At 40.0% G+C, this 21,555-nt stretch overlaps 1 protein-coding gene across 12 annotated transcripts in view; it reads left to right on the top strand.

Moving 5' to 3' along the window:
* CSGALNACT1 (chondroitin sulfate N-acetylgalactosaminyltransferase 1) overlaps nucleotides 1-21,555 on the top strand; it is a 354,851-nt gene that overhangs the window by 316,200 nt on the left and 17,096 nt on the right. For all 12 annotated transcript variants that reach the window (XM_058720460.1, XM_058720464.1, XM_058720462.1 and 9 more), the window contains one exon: nucleotides 8,638-8,739. In XM_058720460.1, the coding sequence (XP_058576443.1) occupies nucleotides 8,638-8,739 (102 nt within the window). The remainder of the gene's footprint in view (nucleotides 1-8,637; nucleotides 8,740-21,555) is intronic.

The raw sequence follows: 21,555 nt of genomic DNA, 5'->3' as shown, positions 1-21,555 counted from the left end.
GAGAGAGAGGGAGACACAGAATCTGAAGCAGACTCCAGGCTCTGAGCTGTCAGCACAAAGCCTGGCGTGGGGCTTGAACCCACAAACTGCAGATTCATGACCTGAGCCCAAGTCGGATGCTTAACCAACTGAGCCACCCAGGCACCCCTAGTCTCATTATTTTAATCATCTCAACTAACCCTAAAAATTATTTGTATTTACAAAAACTAAAAATTCAATAAAACCATTTTTATAAAGGTCAGTGGAGAAAGACTCATTAAAAATGTAGAATGTACCTGGAAGCTGGGACTAAAGACAGATTGCAGATTGTCAAAAATGTCAGCTCCAAAGTTGCTGGTAGACAAAGGGAAGAGGGGAAAACTGAGGCTAGTTTACTTCAGCCCTCAGTAGTTATTGGAGTGAAGGGTGTTATTTGTTGGGGGAGAAAAGCTTCTTCCTAACACTAGATCTTAATGGTCTTTATTTAAGAGGCAGTAAGCATTAAATGAGTGATATTCCTAGGATTTACAAGAAATTATGAAGCCAGAGCTTCAATATTGTCATCTCCCTGAGTAGGAGTACAGTTCACAGGAGCAACAACCCCCCAATCTGGCTGCTGGCTGCTGCTTTGTGACTGGTGTGCTCAGTGACTCCACTGTTGTTCATGGAGATGCGATGCCTTTTTACCCTGGCAGGCTTGTTCTCCCTTGCTGTCGACCTAGTCCTGGCCCATGGGGGAACCTCATGGTTTCCACATGCTGTTTCCCTCCCAGGAATGCCCCACATGCCTCACCTGGGGTCTGGGGGACTTCATCATCAGGATTCCTTTACCTGTGGCCAAGAATAGAGAGAGCGTACGCAGGAACCTTGCTTCACATTTAGCCCCTGTTTGTATCTGTTTCCCTTTGACCAACAGCATGTTAACTTAAAACCTGATGCCTCCTCCTCTTCCTCCTCCTCCTCCATCCACTTCCTTGTCCTTGTGCTCTTCTTCTTTTTCTTTAATCACCTGATTTCCCTTTGAAACTATTCTTGTATTTGCTTCTTGGCTGTTTAGTTTCCCTTGGCTTCTGGGTTATTGGGTTTAAGCTCATCAGTTATTTCATGGTGTAGTTAGTGATAGCAGGAAGAAACTCATAATAACAAAGCTTTAGATTGTCTTTGCATCCTTATTTCTGAGCCTGTCCCAGAAAAAAATAGATTTTTATTCAAATGATTTTTTTATGATTTTTAAAAATCTTTCCCAGTTCATTTCAAGTTTGCTTGATTTTTATTTTGACTACTTCCAGCTGGTCTGAGAACCCTTTTTCGTGTTGCTATGATTCTCCTCAGACTTTAGTAGTTATTTTTGTTTTATGTTCTTTCTTTCTTACTCTCCTCTCATCCCTCTCTAGGCATTTATATTTTAAGGCAATATCAGGGAAATCTTTTACTTAAGTTTTCTTTAATGATTTTTAAATCCCTTTTCTGCCTAGAATCATTGAAGAGGTCCTGGAGATTTCTGGATTTTTAAAAAACAATGACTAGAGACTCTCTGAGAGTGAAATGAGCCTTGAGGTTAGGTCTAAGCTGGTAGACTTTAGAGTGTAACAGAAAGGCTTCAAGTCATCATCAAATATAGGAATATAGGAAACTAATGTAGTTTCCACGGTATCATCCTCCCTCCCACTCATGCCCCTGTACCTCTGTACCTCTCCCGTGAACCCTTTCTCTATTCACACACCAGTGTTGCGCCCAGCAAGGTTTTAGGGTTTGTATGTTTGAGAAGAAGTAATCTACATCATTCACCTTACTTGAAGAAAAGTGTCTATTTGGGGATCTAATAGGGGTTCTTTCTTATTTCATTTGAGCCACAGATTATGTGAAAACATCTACCCAAGACTAGAAAATGATCAGCTGGAAATGATTTCATTTGCTATTCTGAAATGGGCACCCAATTGGTTGGTTGAAAGTCAAAATCAGTCTCATTTCGTGACACTGATCAGACTACTGAAATAATGAAATCCAGGAACTGTATAGTAATTTAGCTCGAGTGAGGGGATGGAAAAGACCCACCAAACCAAAGATGAATATTATTTTTTATAGCCAGATTTCGGAAGACCCCCATCACATACTTTTTCCCTCTTCAGGATAGAATGTAGTCTTCTTTTCTAATGCCTTTTGGCTAAGCAGTTTCCTCTTGTTGTCAGTGCAGACCTTAGGTAGCATTTGGAGTCTAATGGGCCATTATGTATTATCTCATTTGCATGGGACATAATTAAAGCTAAATAATAGATTTTTTTCTCATACCTGATATATTTGAGTAGAAAATTGACTTAGAAAAGAATAGTGATATAATTTCCTTGCATCTATGCCTTCTTAGCCAATGAAACCCTTTCTCTGCTCCTCTCTACCTGTGTGGAGCCTCTTACCTGTCAAGGCTCAGCTTGAATACTCCTCTTCCATGATACCCCTTCTCCATCACTCAATAGGAATTAATCATACTCTTCTCAGCCCCTTGACTCGTTAGACCTCCAAAGTATTGCTGCAGAGAGTCCATCCTGCCTTATACTCTTCAGCTGTTCATTCTTTCCAATATGCTGTCAGATCCCTGAGGCAAGTAGGGTGACCAGTTGTACCAGTTTGCTTGGGCCTGAGGAGTTTCCTGGTATATTGCCTTTCAGTGCTAAAACCTGGAGAATCCCAGGCAAACCTGGGTGGTTGGTCCCCCTACAGGCACCATTAATGATTGTTTTTAAAAAAATCTTATTCCAATGAGAATAATGCATTGCACAACAAAGTTACTCAGTAAATCTTTTTGAGTCCATGTTTCCACTAGCCACTTAATCTGAGGTATAAAAACAAGTACCCCTAATTATATGAAAACATAGTCTTCCTCTGTCTCTCTCTTTCATCTTCTGTGGCAAGATGTCCAACCTCTTATGCACTCCCAGTCTTTCTAGTAATCCCTCAGGGACGTTTCACATATCCTCAAATATAAGTTCAGCTTCCACTGACTGCCCAGGCATCAGCTGCATGAAGCAAACTCACTGCTCTGACAACAGCCAGAATTGTTGGCACTCACTAATGCCACGGAAGCTGCTGGTGCAGCCATCACTGTGCCAACACTGCCATGTTTATTCCCCAAAAGTCCTTGGCTTGAGCTCCTGACACCCTGTCATAATCTTGTTTTCTGTAAAGAGAGCCTTTCAGTGTTTCCTGAAGCCCCATATCTTTCTAGGACTCACCCATGAGTCCACAGGAGCCAGCTGAAGAGCAGGGATAACACTGGGGATGCACATTGTTTCACAATCACATACCTCTGATGACTCAAGTGTTTTACTGAACCTGATTCTTCCTTAAGATTGTGGTTCTGACCAGGGGAGCTATTTTGCACCTTCTACTGTGGCATGTTGGGTAAAGTCTGGAGACATTTTTGGTTGTCACAGCTGAGGTGGGGGTTTGGGGGTGTTACTGACATCTGGTGAGTAGAGGCCAGGGATGCTGCTGGGCATCCTGAAATGCACAGGAAACTCCTTCCACAGTAGGGAATTATCTGGTTCAAAATGTCAGTGGTGCTGAAGTTGAGAACCCCTTTGGGATGAGTTCTCTCCCTAAGAGTACAGCACTTCGTCCACATAGGCCTTGGGTTACCCTGTCCCCCAGTCCACCAGACTGCCCAGTCATATCTGACTACTCCCATCAGGAATGCAAGTTGAACAGTCCTTCCCCATGGCCAATTTACAGTTTTGTTGAGGGTTCCTCCATGCTCCTCCTGGGCACACAAACTCACTGAGCTTTGTGGTAGAGTCCTAGACCGATTAAGACCAAAGCTGTGAGATTTCATAGGTACATCCTTCATCCTGCTAGGGTAACCTTAGGTATACAAATATCAGGCTGGTCCTTAAGAAACCTGGATTTTATGCCTGGCTGCCTCCAGAGCTTGGGCAGGTCATTCGAACTCCTTTCTTTACCTATGTACTGAGAGTGTAAGCGAAAGTCAACTACCTCTTTCCACACTGCAGTTCAGATTAGTAACAGAACTCAAAGACTGTGATGTGCTTTTAGCCTCTTGGGAAATAAAAATATAGGTGTGTAAGTGACTAGGATATGTGTTTTCTGACTGCAAATATATCTTAATTAGTCCCTGTACTCTGTGGTACAATATCCTCTGGGAGAAGGAGCTGTTGTTTTCCAGGAAAAAAATGTCTTAAAAAGACAAGGTCTTTGTGAGTTGCCTTTTTGTTTTGTTGTTGGTTTCCCTCCCTGAGCAAAAGGTTTTTATTTTGGTGTAGTCTTTTGCTTTTGTTTCCCTTGCCTGAGGAGACATGTCTAGAAAAATTTTTCCGTGGCCAATGTCAAAGAAATTACTGCCTGTGTTTTCTTCTAGGAGTTTCATGGTTTCAGGTCTCACGTTTAGGTCTTTAATCCATTGTGGGTTTATTTTTGTGTATGGAGTAAGAAAGTGGTCCAGTTTCATTCTTTTGCATGTCTGTCCAGTGTTCCCAACACCATTTGTTGAAGAGACTGTCTTTTTACCATTGTATATTCTCTCCTGCTTCATTGAAGCTTAATTGACCATATAATCATGGGTTTGTTTCTGGGCTCTATTCTCTTTCATTGATCTGTGTGTCTTATTTTTGTGCCAGGACCACACTGTTTTGATCATTATAGTTTTGTAGCATATCTTGAAATCTGGGATTGTGATACCTCTAGGTTTTTCTTCTTTCTCATTGCTTTGGCTATTCAGTGTCTTTTGTGATTCCGTACACATTTCAGTATTATTAATTCTGGTTCTGTGAAAAATGTTGTTGGTATTTTGATAGGGATTGCATTAAATATATAAATTGCTTTGGATAGTGTGGGCATTTTAAGAATATTGGTCCTTCCAATCCATGAATATAGAAATCTTTGCATTTGTTTGTGTCATCTTCAATTTATTTCAACAGTATTTTATAGTTTTGAGAGTACAATTCTTTCACTATCTTGGTTAAGTTTATTCCTAGGTATTTAATTATTTTTGGTGGAGTTGTAAATGGGATTGTTTTTGTTAATTTGTCTTTCTGCTGCTTCATTATTAGTGTATGGAAATGTAACTGATTTCTATATATTAACTTTGTATCCTATTACTTTACTGAATTCATTTATCAGGAGATATTTGCAAATGACATATTTGGTAACGGGTTAATAGCCAAAATATATAATTAACTTATACAACTCAAAACCAAAAAACAACAACAACAACAACAACAACAACAAATTATCTGACTAAAAAATGGGTAGAGGACCAGAAATAGACATTTTTCCGAAGAAGACATACAGATGGCCAACAAACACATGAAAAGATGCTCACCATCACTCAACATCAGAGAAACGCAAATCAAAAGCACAATGAGATATCACCTTATACCCATTAGAAAGGCTAAAATAAAAAAAACACAAGAAATAACAAGTATTGGTGAGGGTGTGAAGAAGGAATCCTCATGGGCTGTTTGTGGGAATGCAAATTGGAGCAGGCATTTGGAAAACAATGTGGAGGTTCATCCAGAAATAAAAATAGAATTGCCATATGACCCAGTAATTCCACTTCTGGTATTTACCCCCCAAAATAAAACAGTAATGAAAACAGTAATTCAAAAAGATATGTGCCTCTTATGTTTATTGAAGCATTGTTGCAATAGCCAAATTATGGAAGCAGCCAAATGTCCATCCATAGATGAATGGATAAAGAAGATGTGGTATAAGTACACAATGGAATATTACTCATCCATAAAAAAGAATGAGATCTTGCCATTTGCAACAACATGGGTGGAGCTAGAGAATATTATGCTAAGTGAAATAACTCAGAGAAAGACAAATACCATGTGATCTCACTCATATGTGGAAGAAACAAAACAAATGAACAAAGAAAAATGAGACAAGCAAAAAAACCTCAGACTCTTAAATACAGAGAACAAGCTGATGGTTGCCACAGGGGAGGCGGGTGGGGGATGGGTGAAATAGGTGAAGGGGATTAAGAGTACAGTCATCTTGATGGGCACTGAGGAATGTGTAGAATTGTTTAATCACTATATTGTACACTATATTGTAAGTAGGATTGTGGAGCTAATACAAAGAAAGCATCCATGTGAAATGAAGAGCTTCCCTGAAGTGTTCTTAGGAAGCTGGGGTTCCCTGACACTTATATGGCTTTGCTGTAACCTGACCATGGTCATTATATAGATGTGCTCTCAGGGGCACCTAAGTTAGCTCGGAGGATCCAGGCATAAACAATCACACCAAAACACAGACATCTCCACATACACAGTCACCCACATACACACTATTTTCTCACACACATTGTTCCAGGTGATGGAGTCTAGTGAGAATTATTTTGAAAAATATAAAAATCACACATTCAGACAGATTGGTGATGGTGTTTCCATAGTACTTGTGCTCATTCTCTCGTAGAGCATTTGTTTATTGTATTCTAGGTAGTTTTAGTTATGTACAGTAGATAGATACCTTATCAAGGGCAGAAATGTTTTATTCATTTTTTAAGATCCCCTGGTAGAGCATCTGCCACGTAGTATGTTGCTTGTTTGGTTATTGTTTGTTAAAGGAAGGAAGGAAGGAAAAAATGAGTAAATGAAATGGAACCCTGGAGGAGCACCTCAGAACCAATTCTGCTTTGCCTTTTTGGGAAGCCTCAGCTGGCGAATGAAGAGTGAAGGGCCAGTGTATCTCTGTTTTATTCCTTGAAAACAGGGAAGTGCTTTGAATAGATTTTTAAATGCCAGCAAAGATGTTACTAGAAAAACAAGAATGCTTTTTATGCAGGCTCAGCGGGTGACCCTCTCCTGATTCTGGGATAAATTTTTTCCAACTACACATGCATTTTGAAAGCACATTTTTCCTGGTGCTTGGCTCTCTGTGTGTTCTTTTATTCTACGCTGGCAAAGAAAGTTAAAGCATTATCTGGCAAGTTAGCAAAAGAGATCTTTTATGGAAGAGAATTTTGTTGTCAGTAGGTATGGTTTAGACTGCAGGGACTGAGGCTGTGAGGGAGCTCTCAGTTTGAAGCACTTTGTCACATGCTGGGCCTCTGTTCCTGGTTCCTTGTCTGTCTAAGAGCTCTGCCATCAGACTGCATTTCAGAGGCAGCTCTTACCTTTAATTCACAGGAAAGAAACAGATTCTCAGAACCAAGCCTGTGACGAGGAAGAGTCCTGCATGCTTCTAGCCTCGGGTCAATATCATCTTCCCTGATATTTCTTCCATCTGGGATTCTCTTCTTCCTCTTCTCTTCCTCTACCCTAACCCTCCTTCAGGCCCCAGCCATTCCAGCTGATAGGATTTGCTGTGTTTTCTGAACTGTCTCCTTGTTATTTGTGCCATGAGGTGTCATTATTTTATTTGAGTTCATTTTATTTCCCAAGCATGTTGAGCAGAGAAACCAGATCTCCTACATCTTTGGATTTCTCCCAGCGAGGCAGTCACTCCTTTTTGATGGCATTATAAAAAAACAAAAAAACAAAAAAACAAAAACCAAAACATTGAATAAATTAGCCTCTGCAGTTAGAGCTCAGGGATTTTCAGAAAGCTGTTACGTGGACTGTTGTTTGGGGGTTAAGGAAAGTAGTGAATATAGAGACAAACGGAATAAAAAGGAAGGACATGCAAAATGTCAAAATATCACAAAATATTCAACCAGTAGAATCTTTCATTAATTTGCTTCCAGAAAACTCTTATTTAAACTGTGCACACACATATATGTGTACACATACATGTACACACATATTTACACACATGTACTTACACATATACACACATATGTTCATATACACATACCTAATTTATGCACATATCACAATTGTATATGCAGTAAACCCTCAGCGGAGTATCTTACCAGATTAGCTAGGTGTTACCATTTAGAGAGCAGGACATAGGCAAATAAATAAGCTTTGGTGGAGAAAGTAGGTCTAGACCAGTCCAGAGCCAGAAGCCTGGCCCAAAGAGGGCTGTCGGGACCCTGGAGCCTGAGGTGCCAAGTACCTGGGACAATTGGTCACAGGGAGGAGAGACAGGGAAGTAGTGCAGGTGATTGTGGGTGCTCGGGAAGGTGCGACCCAGGGAAGGTGCACAGAGCAGCTGCGCTCCAGCCTGGTCATTCCCTTGAGGTGTGAAGAAAGGTTTCTGGAGCCCTACATGAAAGAATCTTTTACCTTTGCTCATTCAGTCTTGAAGACTGTTTGTGTTTGGCACACGCAGGAAAGCTCATAGACAAGGATTCTTGTCTCACCTTCTCTGGATTTTAGCTTTCTCATCTGTAAAATGGAATCTATGTTTATGTCTTCTGTACTTCATAGACTTCTTATGGCAAAGAAGGGTAATAAGGCTCCAGTGACCTTTCCATGACACTAGGTGACCCCGATGGGCTAAGCCTGTGGCAGATCAGACCTGTGGCCTCTTGTGTCTGAGTTTCATTTACTAGATCTGCACGTTTAAATTTCATTGTTTTCTCCGTAAGATACATATCAATACAGGTAATTGTGATGGCCAGCCAGAAATGGCTTGCTGACCCATCTCTGCTCTTTCGGTAGTTCACTCAGTTTACTTTGAGAACCTTTTGCACTTTACAAAACAGGTATTTGTTTGGACCTTGCCTGTTATTGTGAATACATGTGTTTTGTTTTCTAGGGAGATGTGCATCCAACAGGATGGGAGAATTCATCTCACAGTTGTTTACTTTGGGAAGGAAGAAATGAATGAGGTCAAAGGAATACTTGAAAACACTTCCAAGTAAGTACGATGTGAACTGTCATAAGGACTCATAGTAACTGAGCTCAGAGACATACATCCAAGGATTGAACTTCTGCTTCAGTTTTGTTTTCCTTAACACTGTGGGTCAACTGGGGGATTGAATGTTTGCCAGCTGTGCACCCTCCTTCCCCGGGAGACCACCCCACCTGATGCTGGTCCCCGCTGTGCAGGGCATTAACTTTGACAATAGAGATAAACTTCCCTGAGCTGTAAGGATGGGGCCACAGGCTTCCTGGAGATTCTGCATGACTGGATGTTGTCTCAGCATTGCTGATCTGGGAACTTGATGTCACAGAGTGGGAATGAGGGATGCCATATGTGTGTAGCGAGCTCCAGCTGAGTGCTATCCGTGCTCCAGTTTCATCCACTTAGCAAATGGTCTCACCCTGTTGACTTTCATTCATTATGCATATTGAGAGATTGGGGGGAAGTCAGGAGTGATGGCTAGGACAGGATCATTGATTAAGCCTATTCAGCTGAACAGAAATTATCTAACACAAAACTTTAGACTTAGGCTTGTTTTTTTGTACTTCACTGATCAATTGTATGGGGGAATAAATGAAAGCATCCCAGATGGACTTTTTCCCTACCCAAATAAATGGACAAGTATTTAATAAATATCTCGGGCATTTTCTACTAGTGAGGAGGCCAGAATGGTACAGCCACACTCCCTTCTGGTTTGTTGTGGAGGACTGCAGACCTCACTTGAGTAATCAGGTGGGTGGTTTCTCCATAAGTGAAGCTTGGAGGGTGGTCAGCAGTACTCAGAAGCAGAAATAGTCTGAAGAACTCCATATGGTCTAAATATAAACAGGGCCCCCTGTTTTAAGTTTCTGGTAAATGGGAAGAGGATGATAGTCCACAGATAAGATTACAAATTGAGAGCACTTTTTGTATTTATTTTCATACTTTGTTACTAATTTTGTATTAATGGGCACAAGATCAGAATGCTAATTATAATAACTCAAACGTTCTAAAGCAGTCCACTGGTCAAATTTCGTCCATCTCTTGTTTCTGTAAATAAAGTTGTATTGCAATGCAGGCATGCTTCCTTGTTTACATATTATTTATGTCTGTTTTTGTGCTATAACCGTGGAGTTGAGTAGTTGTGACAGAAACAGTATGACTTGCAAAGCCTAAACTCTTACTCTCCACTCCCTTATAGAAAAAGTTTGCTGACCTCTGTTCTAAAGCAGTATGGAATTCAGAGTTTGAAACCAGTAACAGCTTAAAAGCTAGGCCCCTGTGGAAGGGCGATCAAAGAGAGTAGAATAACTGATTATCCGACATGTAAGTAAAATAGAAATCTCTCGACTCCAATGTATTTCAGTATCCTTTTCATCTCTGCTTCAGAATGAGGTGCATGGATTATTAGAATTCACGTCCTCTGCCTAGTGGATAGGTTTTAACATCTCTGGAAGTATCCATTCCTGGGCATGGATCTTTTTTTTTTTTTTTTTCAAGTTTCCAAGTTGCTTCTAACACATAGCCAGGATTGAGAGTCATTGTTTGAGAAAGCGGTGGGCCACCCCAGGGGCTGCCCAGGAGAGGCCTTAATTGCAGCCAGCTGTCCCAGTCCAAGGTATTTTTAAGTAGTTATCCAGGTGACTGTAAAGTGCAGTCAAAACTGGGTCTGTCACCTTCTGAGCACATTAAAGGACAATTTGCTGATTAGTATAACAAAATTGACATAAATCTGATGGATAAGTGGAAGGCCAGTTTTGATGTTGTTATGGGAGATACCCTTTCTAGTGACTGGAATGCTTAATGACTCTTATTATTAAGGCCTTCTTCTCTCTATCAAATTACTTGGCAAGCTGAATACTTGGTCAGAAGGTTGCTTGGTGAGCAAAGAATGAATAGAATCTGAACAAGAAAAGTAGAATCATTTCAGTGGTAGGGACGGTTTACTTAAAGTTTTGGAAAATTCCAAGTGAGTAATCTATCCATAACTGAGAACTTTGTGCTAGAGACTGAGTCCATCAGTGCTTTAAAGCCGTGCTATGGAAACTCTAGAGAAATTAATTGGAACCCTATTTTTCTGTGTTGATGTTCTCTGATTTTCTGTGTTGATGTGCTAACTGGGGATATCTGCAAGGTTGATGTGGTGGGTCCTACCCCCTCCCGGTGTTGCTTTCATCAGACAACCTCCCATAGGATGCCCCACCCTCCGCAGCCAGCTTGAGTTGACTTTAACAGGGCAGTACCACCACACCGCCTTCCAGATCACTCTCCCTAATCACCTATTGCCCGAGCCTCCTACCCAAACTGGCTTTAATTTCTAACCTTGTCTTGATGACTTACTGTCCCCATCTAAACTGGAAGGTGTGGTTTGCCCCTTCGTCTTGGCTCCCATTATTGTCTTCTACTTGGAATTCTCTCCATCCTCCTTTCTATGCACTCAGACCCCTACCCTTTTATCCCCACCCCACCCCTGAGTGCCCACTTCTAGAGCTCTTCCTGACCAGTCCTCTCTCTGAACTCAGACTACACTCCCTGTCAGCATCTCTTCTGTTTGGCACTTGGCATATGATTTGGGTATTCACATTTCTTTCTTTTGTCGTAACTATAGACTATCAGCTGCTTAGTAAGTAGTACCATATGTACCATATCACGTGGCTCTTTGTAACTCTGGAACCTAACATGGAGTCATAGTCAGAAAACATTCAGTGTTTGTTCATCAAGAGAAGGGCAATGCCAGGTACACAGTATATTTGTATTCTTAGTAAACTATATGAAAGCTTGTATAATAAGCCCTATTTAGATGTAATTTTTCATTCTTTTAAGATGGCAAAATGCATCTTATATTTGAATAATAATAACCATTATTATTTACATGAATTATTTAATATTCACAGCAACCTTATGACACAGATGCTGTCATTAGCCGCATTTCATAGAAGAAGAAACTGAGGCTTGGAGAGGTCATTCCTCAGGCTGCCATCCCTACCACATGGGAGAGCCAGGATCTGAACCTCATCCGTTAACTACTGGTACTCACAGGCTTAACATTGCACCAAATTTTTACTCCAGTTTATTTCCTTCTGAAACCCACAATTGTCAACTGAAAATAATAAGAGTTGAAATCAGCCTAAATGATATTTTACTTCATTAGGATACCAGCATTGTGATTAAACTGTTCTAAATGCAGCTAAATGTATATATATATTTAGAATATCTTTTAAAAATCTAGTTCGACTCATGCCATGTTTGTACTCTGTCTCTAGATTTATGCTTACTTGGTTGAGCTTTACATTTCCATTGATGGCTGTAGATCAGTGTTTTGGAAACTGCAGTTTGTGATTCATTAGAGGGTTGTGAAAAAGCTTTAGTGGGTTATGTCCAGTGTTTTTAAAACATTGGAATCAGGGCGCCTGGGTGGCGCAGTCGGTTAAGCGTCCGACTTCAGCCAGGTCACGATCTCGCGGTCTGTGCGTTCGAGCCCCGCATCAGGCTCTGGGCTGATGGCTCGGAGCCTGGAGCCTGTTTCCGATTCTGTGTCTCCCTCTCTCTCTGCCCCTCCCCCGTTCATGCTCTGTCTCTCTCTGTCCCAAAAATAAATAAAAAACGTTGAAGAAGAAAAAAAAAAAACATTGGAATAGAATAGGGTAAAAATATCAAAGTGCATTACAAGAAGTAAGGATAAATATTGTTTTAGAACACTATAAAGTGTGTGTGTGTGTGTGTGTGTGTCTACTGTGTCATGATGTATAACATACTCCTTTATAAGGGTTGTAGTCAAAATATTAGCAGCTTTTAAAAAGCTACTTCCATAGATAACAGTACAAATCAGTTTCTCAATATCTGATTCTTTTTCCATAGAGTTTTCCATCTTAATTGCAGTTAATCTCAGATTAAAGCCTAGCTTAATTTTTCTCAAATAGAAATGTGCTTTGGGAATAACCTAGGGTGCTTTTTAAAATGAAGATTCCTGAGATCCAGCTTCAGAAATTTTGAGTCAGTAGGCCTGAGATGAAGAAGCTTGGTAATGAACACTTGGCAATGAACAACCCCACATGTGATGCTGATTTGGGTAGTCCATGGCCCACACTTTGCTGGCCTAGGTAGACATTTGCTTGGAGCTGTGTATTAGGAAATTAAAAAAAAAAAAAACTGGCATGAGTTAACATTTTCTACATTGCAACTTCATCTTTGTCCAATCATAAGGATACAAAGGCATCTCTCAGAGGTATTATATCTGAGATCAAAGTACTAGAAATGAGACACTTCCCTGTCATTGCAAGTATGTGACATAAAAGGGTTTTTTTTTTTCCTGTGTGTTGTCAGGGCCCTGCCTTACTATGGTGTGTGTCATCATTTCGTGCCTCTTTGAAAAGGTTTGTTTGACACATCCCCTCAAGGATGTGATTTTTATCAGGGCATCCCAGAAGAAAATTGGGGAGAAAGGTTTTATTCTGGTTTGTTTTCTTTTGATTTGTTTCTTAAATTTGAGCAGAATTGTTGCTTTGCTTTAATTTTTCCCTAAGGAATTTTAAGATACTATATCATTTGCTAAAATCAAAAAAACAACACAGCAAATACTTCCCAAGAAGATAAGGAATCTTGAACCCTGGGAAGCACCTCACATATTAAGGCAGCATCTCAGGCCTGTGGCCATTCCATTCCTGGCATTTGCAAGAGGGTCTAAGTATGATTCTTCTTGGTACAGATTCTGCTCTTTTTGGAGATGTGCCTGTATTAGGTGTTCTAAATTGTTCTTTGGGGGATTTGAACATAGCATATAGAGTATATTATTGTAATAATGTTAAATTTCCTGAGTGTGATTATTATATTGTTATAATGTTATAAAGGAGAGTGGCCTGGTTCTTGGGAGATACTTCTCTTCAAGGGTAAAGTTGTCACCATATCTGCAACTAACCCTCAAATCGTTCAAAGCAGGTAGGCAGGCAGGAAGGCAGGCAGGATGTTAACACTTGGTAAACCTAGGTGAAAGATATGTGGATACTTAAATATTGTTATATTTGTGAAGGTTTGAAATTTTTTCAAATAAAAATGGTAGGAAAATATATTATGAAAAAAATTAAATGATATTGTTTATAAAATGAAATATAATTCAACAGTTAAAGGTGATGTCACCAAAAATGGTAGAATAAAAACTTGTGCAAATGCTTTTCATAAAGCAATGAGAAAATGGCTAAAAATGGTCAGAATCAACTTTTTAAACAAAACTTGCAATAATCTGGAAAATGTTTATCCAAGAAAAATGACTGAATTTTTGTGCAGCTTTAATTTGCGTTATTCCCACCTTCTCCTTGGCTCTTTGGTAGCCTTGAAATCCAATAACTCACAAGCACAGCAAGAACCACAGCCTGGCAGCCACCAGGGGCCACAATGGGACAGGAGATCCTTTAAAGCATCATTCCCAGAGAAATGTTATGATCTGACCTGTCTGGAATTCTCTGGAAGTCTATATTCACAAGGTTGTCTTTATTTGACCTGATTCAGAGCTCTCCCAGTGGAAAAAAGCCTTTCCTCCAAAACACAGTTATAGGAAGTCTGTAATTTTGTGGCTGCCTGAGGTGTGGTAGATAAGAGTTTAGGCAAACAACAGATTAACCAAAAAGCGTAAAAGGTGAGGCTGAGGAGTGAGATCTCCACTGGGGCTTTGAAAAGCTCAAATACATTCCTGAGAATCTAGAAGGCCATGCACACATCTAGGGCTCTGCTCATACTTAGGAAAGATGTGAGCAGGCCCTAACCTTTCACCTCTGGTGGACCTTGAGACTTTGTGCAAGAAGCACATAAAGGCAAAGATAAGCTGTCAACTACCTAGTTGAATGTTGATAGCATGCCCCAACGTGTACACAATATCCATTGGCGAATATTTGGAGACTTATTGGTTCTAGGCATTTAAAGAAATCTCTGTCTAGTCATTAGCTTACCACTAAGTGGTCACACACAACAAAGAATGCAGACTTTACGGAATTAGTTCAGGAAAGTCACTAAACAAGTGACAACAACAGAGAACAACAGCAACAAACCCTGAGAAAGGAGTTGATTCTGATTTCCAGGGTTACATTATTTAAAATGTTAAGTTTTAAACAAAAAATTATGAGGTATGCAAATAAACAAAAAGTATGGCTCATGCACAGGGAAAAAAATCAATTATTAGAAATTGTCCCTGAGGAAGCCCAGGTGTTGGACTTACTGGACAAAGACTTTAAAACATCTGTATTAAATATGTTCAAAGAATTAAAAGAAACCATGTTTAAAGAACTAATGATAACTATGAGAACCAAGTCATTCCAATTAGAACTATGTCTTCCCAAATAGAAATAGAACTTCTAAAGAAGAACCAAATAGAAATTCTGGAATTGATAAAGTACAATAACTAAAATGAAAAATTCACTAAGGGGTGCTGAGCATGTTTTGAACAGGCAGAAGAAAGAATCTGTGGACTTTAAGATAGGTTAATTGATATGCTTAGGTTTGAGAAACAAAAATAAAAAAGAATGAAGACTTATAAGATACCATCAAGCATGCCAAAATAGACATAGTGGGAGTCCCAGAGGAGAGGAGAGAGATAAAGAGGCAGAAAAAATATTTGGAGAAATAATGGCCCCAAACTTCCCAAATTTAATGGAAAACATGAATCTATACATTTAAAAAGCTCAAAAACTCCAAATAGGAAAATTCAAAGAAACACACAGTAAATATATCATAAGCAAACAGTTGAAAGACAAAGACAAAGAGAGAAAGAATCTTGTAAGTTGCAAGAGTGAAGCACTAATTGGTTCCAAGGAATTCTTAATAAGAGCAATGACTGATTTCTTGTCAGAAACAATGGAGGCCAGACAGTGGGATGGCATATTCAAAGTGCTGGAATAAAAACACTCAACCAAGAATTCTATATTCAGCAGAACCATTCATCAGAAATGAAGGGGAAATTAAGACATCCTCAGATAAACAAGAACTAGAGACCTCATCACTAGCAAACCTGCCCTACAAGAAATATGAAAAGGAGTCCTTAGGACTGAAATGAAAGGACACTAGACAAACTCGAATCCTTGTGAAGAAATGAAGAGTTCCAGTAAAAGTAACTACATAGGGAAATACAATACAGTATTGTATAAATGTATTTTTTTGTTTATAACTCTTTTCTCCTATCTGATTTATTTTTTTTTTTAATTTTTTTTTCAACGTTTTTTATTTATTTTTGGGACAGAGAGAGACAGAGCATGAACGGGGGAGGGGCAGAGAGAGAGGGAGACACAGAATCGGAAACAGGCTCCAGGCTCCGAGCCATCAGCCCAGAGCCCGACGCGGGGCTCGAACTCATGGACCACGAGATCGTGACCTGGCTGAAGTCGGACGCCCAACCAACTGCGCCACCCAGGCGCCCCTCTCCTATCTGATTTAAAAGTTAACTGCATAAAGAAGGATCATCTACCTGTATTAGATAGACACAGTACGTAAAGATGTCATTTTAATACAACACCAAGGAGGGGAGAGGGAATGGAGGACCATGTTTTGTATGCTGTCAAAATTAAGTATTTCTTCAGAAAGAAAATCTGACTAGACTTAGAACATGTAAATGGATTTAAATAGGAATCAGAAAACTTTCCCTAAAGAAAAGGCCAGGCCCAGATGTCTTCACTGCTGATTTCTACCAGTCATTAAAGAACAAATTAATACCAATGCTTCACAGACTTTCAGAATTTACAAGAGAGAACACTTCCCAACTCATTCTATGAGGTCTATGATACCTTAAACAAGTAAAGACATCATAAGAGAAGAAAACTGCAGACCAATATCCCTTATAAGTATAGGGTGCCGAAATCCTCACAAAATACTAGCAAACTGTATCCAACATATAAAAAGGATTATACACCATGATTAAGTGAAATTTATCCCAAGAATGCAGGGTTGACTCAACATAGAAGAATCAATCAATGTAATACACTAAACTGCATGGCCATCTCTATACACACAGAAAAAGCATTTGATAAAATAGGGATTTACTTATTCTGGATATTTCATATAATGGAATCCTATAATATATGATCTTTTGTGTCTGTCTTCTTAACTTACAATGGTGTTTTCAAGGTTCATCCACACTGTAGCATGTGTCAGTAATTCACTACTTTTTATGTTATTATTTTTGATGCTATTGTAAATGTGATTACTTTAGTTTCTCTTTCATTGTATATAGAAACACAAACGGATTTTATGTTATTTTGTATTGTGAAACATTACTGAATTCATTAGTTCTAACAGTTTTTTTGGTGACGTGGTTAGGATTTTTTTTTTTAATGTTTGCTTATTTGTGAGAAAGAGAGAGAGTGAGAGAGAGAGAGAAAGTAGATGCGGGAGGGGCAGAGAGCGAGAGAGACACAGAATCCATAGCAGGCTCCAGGCTCCAGGCTCCAAGCTGTCAGCACAGAGCCCAACGCGGGACTCGAACTCATGAACCATGAGATCACAACCTGAGCTGAAGTCAGAGGTTTAACTGACTGAGCCACCCAGGCACACCTTTGGTTAGTGTTTTTATGTGTAAGATCATGTTATCTACAAACAGATAATTTTACTCCTTTCTTTCTGATTTGGATGCCTTTAATTTCTTTCCCTTGACAAGTTGCTAGGGCTAGCATTTCTATACTATGTTGAGTAAGAGTGGTCTTGTTATTTGTCTTGTTCCTGATCTTACAGGAAAGGCTTTTAACTTGTCACTGTTGAGTATAGTGTTAGTTGTAGGTGTGTCATATATGGCCTTTATTATGCTGAGGTATGTTCCTTCTGTACCTAATTTGTTCAGAGTTTTTATCATGAAATGATGTTGAATTTTGTTAAATGTTTTTTTCTGCATCTGTTGAAATGATTAGATGATTTTTATCCTTCATTCTGTTAATGTGGTGTATCATGTTTGCAGGTGTTGAACCATCCTTGCATCCCAGGGATGCATCCCACTTGCTCATTACGTATCATCCTTTTAATGTATTGAATCTGGTTTTCCAATATTTTATTTGAGAATTTTTGCATCTGTGTTCATCAGGGATATTGGCCTGTAATTTTCTTTTCATGTCATGCCCTTGTCTGGCTTGAGTATAATGCTGGACTTATAAAATGAGTTTGGAACTATTCCTTCCTCTGCAATATTTTGGGAGAGTTTGAGAAGGATTGGTATTAATTCATCTTTAGATGTTTGGTAGTATTTACTCATGAAGCCATCTGGTCCTGAGGCTTTTATTTGTCGGAGATGTTTGATTACTGATTCAGTCTCCTTGCTTATTATTGATCTGTTCCGATATTCTATTACTTTATGATTCATTCTTGGTAAGTTGTATGTTTCTAGGAATTTATCTATTTCTTCTAAGTTATCTAATTTGTTGGCATATAATTATTCACAGTAGTCTCGTGATATTTTGTGTTTCTGTGGTATTAGTTGTAATGTCTCCTCTTTTGTTTATTAATTTGAGTAATGTCTCTTAAATCTTTCCTAGGTAGTCTAGCTAAATGTTTGTCCATTTTGTTTATCTTTTCAAAAGAAATTTGCTAAAATGGAGTTGTATCAGCTGACTTGTATAAGCTTAGAATCTAGAAAAAATCTAGAAAAGCTGCCCGAGAGTATGTTTAGTTTTAAATTCTTGACCATATTTGAATGTTTTCATTAAGTAGAACTCATAAGCAATTTCAATATTTAGAGCTGTTAGATTTAAATTTTAAGTTATACATTGAATATAATACTAGTTTTTGTGTAAATTTTTAAAGTATTTTTTAATGAAGGGCTATTGTGGGAAGTGCCACATTAAGAGAATTTTCTTGTAATGGTGGGAAGAAGTCTGTATGAGAGTAAATCATATTAGGCAACAAGATCTTTTATCATTTTCAATCCAGCAATTCTGGGAAATGTAAGTCAATTAGAGAAATTAAATCTCCAGTAGAAACAGTAGCTTTCTGAGGTCATTGTAACCTCTAAAAGAATGATTGTATATAACTTGGAGGAGTCCCTGTGCACCAAACTTATTCTATAAAAGAAGAGAATTGAATGAGAGACTTGAGAGTTTCATCAATCAATAATACAATTCAAGAAGAAAAGAAGAAAGAATAATTGTGAGTAATCACGTGGCCTTTTGGAACTGCATATTCTGATTCTTAGTAGGAAATTACATGGCATAGAATTTAGTGCCCTCACTCTACCATGAAAGATGCCCATTTTTCTTACCAGGCCATTACTTTGTGTGTACCACTAAATACTACATTTCCTTATATGGATAAATTAAATATTTCAAACCAAATTGTATCTTATTTTTCTCAGCTCTCTTTGTTATTTACATATTTGTCATCTTTCTAAAAGGATGGGTTTGTGCCTGTCCTTTGGAATCTGTTGGTTGGAAACTCTTTCTGATGACGTGTGGGGGCTAAACCAGGACCCACCTGAGGGAAGAAGGAGGAATCTGGGCAGTGCTCTCCAACAGTGACAGGTCTGAGATATACCTAAGGTTTTCCCATGGATTCATCCCTTGATTTATTTGATGCTTCTTGATCACCCACCATGTCCCTACCTCTGTGTGCCACTTACCGTATACTGCCAGATCATCTCGGAAGGTGTAAAAAAAAATGCATTCCCTGCCCACCAAGAACTTAGAGTGGTGAGGTCATCAAGTATGTGTCTATATAGGCAAAGACACAAGAAGGCACCGGGCACAGGACAGATGGAGAACTGGGCAAAGTGCATGGGAGCCCAGAGAGGGCACTTCAGTTTGCAGCAAGGCATAAGAGGTAGTGACACTTGACTCAGGTTGTGAAGACTGAGTGGGGTTTTCTCTGGAGTGGATGGAAGAAGTGTATTCCAGAGGCAGGAGGCCCCAGCCATGGTGCACCATCAATGACCATCTTCTGGCTGCTCACTGTGGGGTGGGGGGTTGTGGAAAGAGGACAAAACAGGGTCCTTGCCTGTGCACTTCTGTGTTCTGCGTTTTTGGGTTATAGTCTCATGGCTGTGTTGTGCACATTCCCAAACCCACTGCTAGACCCCACTGGGGTGAATCAGTGTTTTGTGTTGAAATGTGTCCTTGCTTTTGCATGGCCTCACTGCCTCTTAATACACTATTTCATACACTGTTGAGCAGGAGTGCTCTGGCCTAGTGAGCAAGTCCCCCCCCCCCCCCCGAGTAAAGATATGGGATGCATTGAAGGAGGGGCCTGGTTATCTCGCAGAAGCCAATTTCTCTTCATCTCGTTGTGCTCTGTGTTCTGGAGCTGGTGCTGATGAGTTTGAGATGAGAAGAGGGTGTCCGCTTCCAGGCCCAGAGGTTTGACAATGTGTTAATCTCTCTGTTCTGGAAGAGAGGGAAAGTGAAGTTGTTCTGATTCTTTTTCTGGTGTTTCCAGTTCAGCCCCCTTTGTTAGTAGAGAATTTCTTTGTTAATTATCAGAGGCCCTTCTTGACAGCAAGAGGAGAGCAAAGGGTTCCTCCAGACATTGGGCAATTATAAGTATTTTGGATGAGTGATCAGGAGGAAGGACCGTACTATTACCCAGCTCCAGACAGACTCATAGCTGAGCTCAGTAACCTGGCAGACATGCTGGGAACCACAGATGGATGACAGTTAGCCTTGGGCCTTCTCTAATACCCATGACTGGCTGATGGTGCCTCCCAGGCCACAGATGACTCTGTCCCATGCTGCCTCCTTGTGCACTCATGTCCAGCTCCCTGGTTCAGGCCTTCAGTGCAGAGCCATCACTGTGAGGCTGATAGTAACAACGCTGCTGGTCAGTGCTGGTCATGGTGGATGAGGCAGCCAGGCAGAGGTGGGTGGGGCAGGGTTCTTTGCGGGGATGAGGGTTCAGGGAAGCAGAGGTTGCTGGTACCATATGGGTACCTGCCCACATGGAGCATAGGGGCTACTGTGTGGACAGTGAGTGGACAGAGCCGAGTGCCATGCCCTACAGCTTTCTGCATGGCCTGTAGACACACTGAGAGTGGCTTTGAAGTGCATTTTCAGATTGGGTAGTGCTGTGGACATAATGTGGATCATCTCATCCTTGTAGAGAGGTTGAATGAAGAGAAAGGAAGCAGATTGTCTTTTACATTAGGGCCATATGGAGGGTCCCTTGGCATCCGTTTTCCTGAATTCTTTCTCTAGAGGCAGCACATTGAAGCATAGAAGCTGATGTTTTAAGACTTTTCAAAAAAGTTCTTCCAAACAAAGGTCATTTCAAACACTAGGCCCAGTGTTCTCCCCACCCCTTTTCCTAGTGGCTGTGAGTGACAGACAAGCTCCCAACCCCCATCTTCCTCCCTCCTCTGCCCTCTGCTGCAGCACAGCAGCTGGAAGCAGGGTTTGGGAAATTTGGAGGCAGAACAAACTAGTTTAAGTTACATATTGGGTAAGTGCATACTTCTAATTACCACTTTCTCCTTGAAATTTGTGGCACTCATCTGTCTCTATCATTCACTCAGTCCTGTCATGTAGTTAATGTGGTTACCTCTGTTTCTAATGCTGCCTTGTGTTCTTTTTTTTTTCTAAGATTTTATTTTTTTTAATCTCTACACCCAACGTGGGGCTCCAACTCACAACCCCAAGATCAAGAGTCACACACTCCACTGACTGAGCCAGCTAGGTACCCCTGCCATGTGTTCTTATTTAAGTATTCAACGTGACTTAACTTTTGTAAAAATTTGATATATATATATATATATACAGTGGACGCTGTTCAAGGAGGAAAGTCAGCAGTTCCTTTAACACAACATGTTAAGGAGCAGCATTTCTCTTCCTTTGGTGAAAGCTGCTTGCTGTTGTTCAAATATAAAGCATTTTTATACTTGAACTC

The sequence above is a fragment of the Neofelis nebulosa genome, chromosome 3, assembly GCF_028018385.1.
Source record: "Neofelis nebulosa isolate mNeoNeb1 chromosome 3, mNeoNeb1.pri, whole genome shotgun sequence".
Classification (NCBI taxonomy): domain Eukaryota; kingdom Metazoa; phylum Chordata; class Mammalia; order Carnivora; family Felidae; genus Neofelis; species Neofelis nebulosa.
The sequence above is the reverse complement of the archived record's forward strand: the minus strand, read 5'-3'. Positions and strand labels throughout refer to the sequence as shown.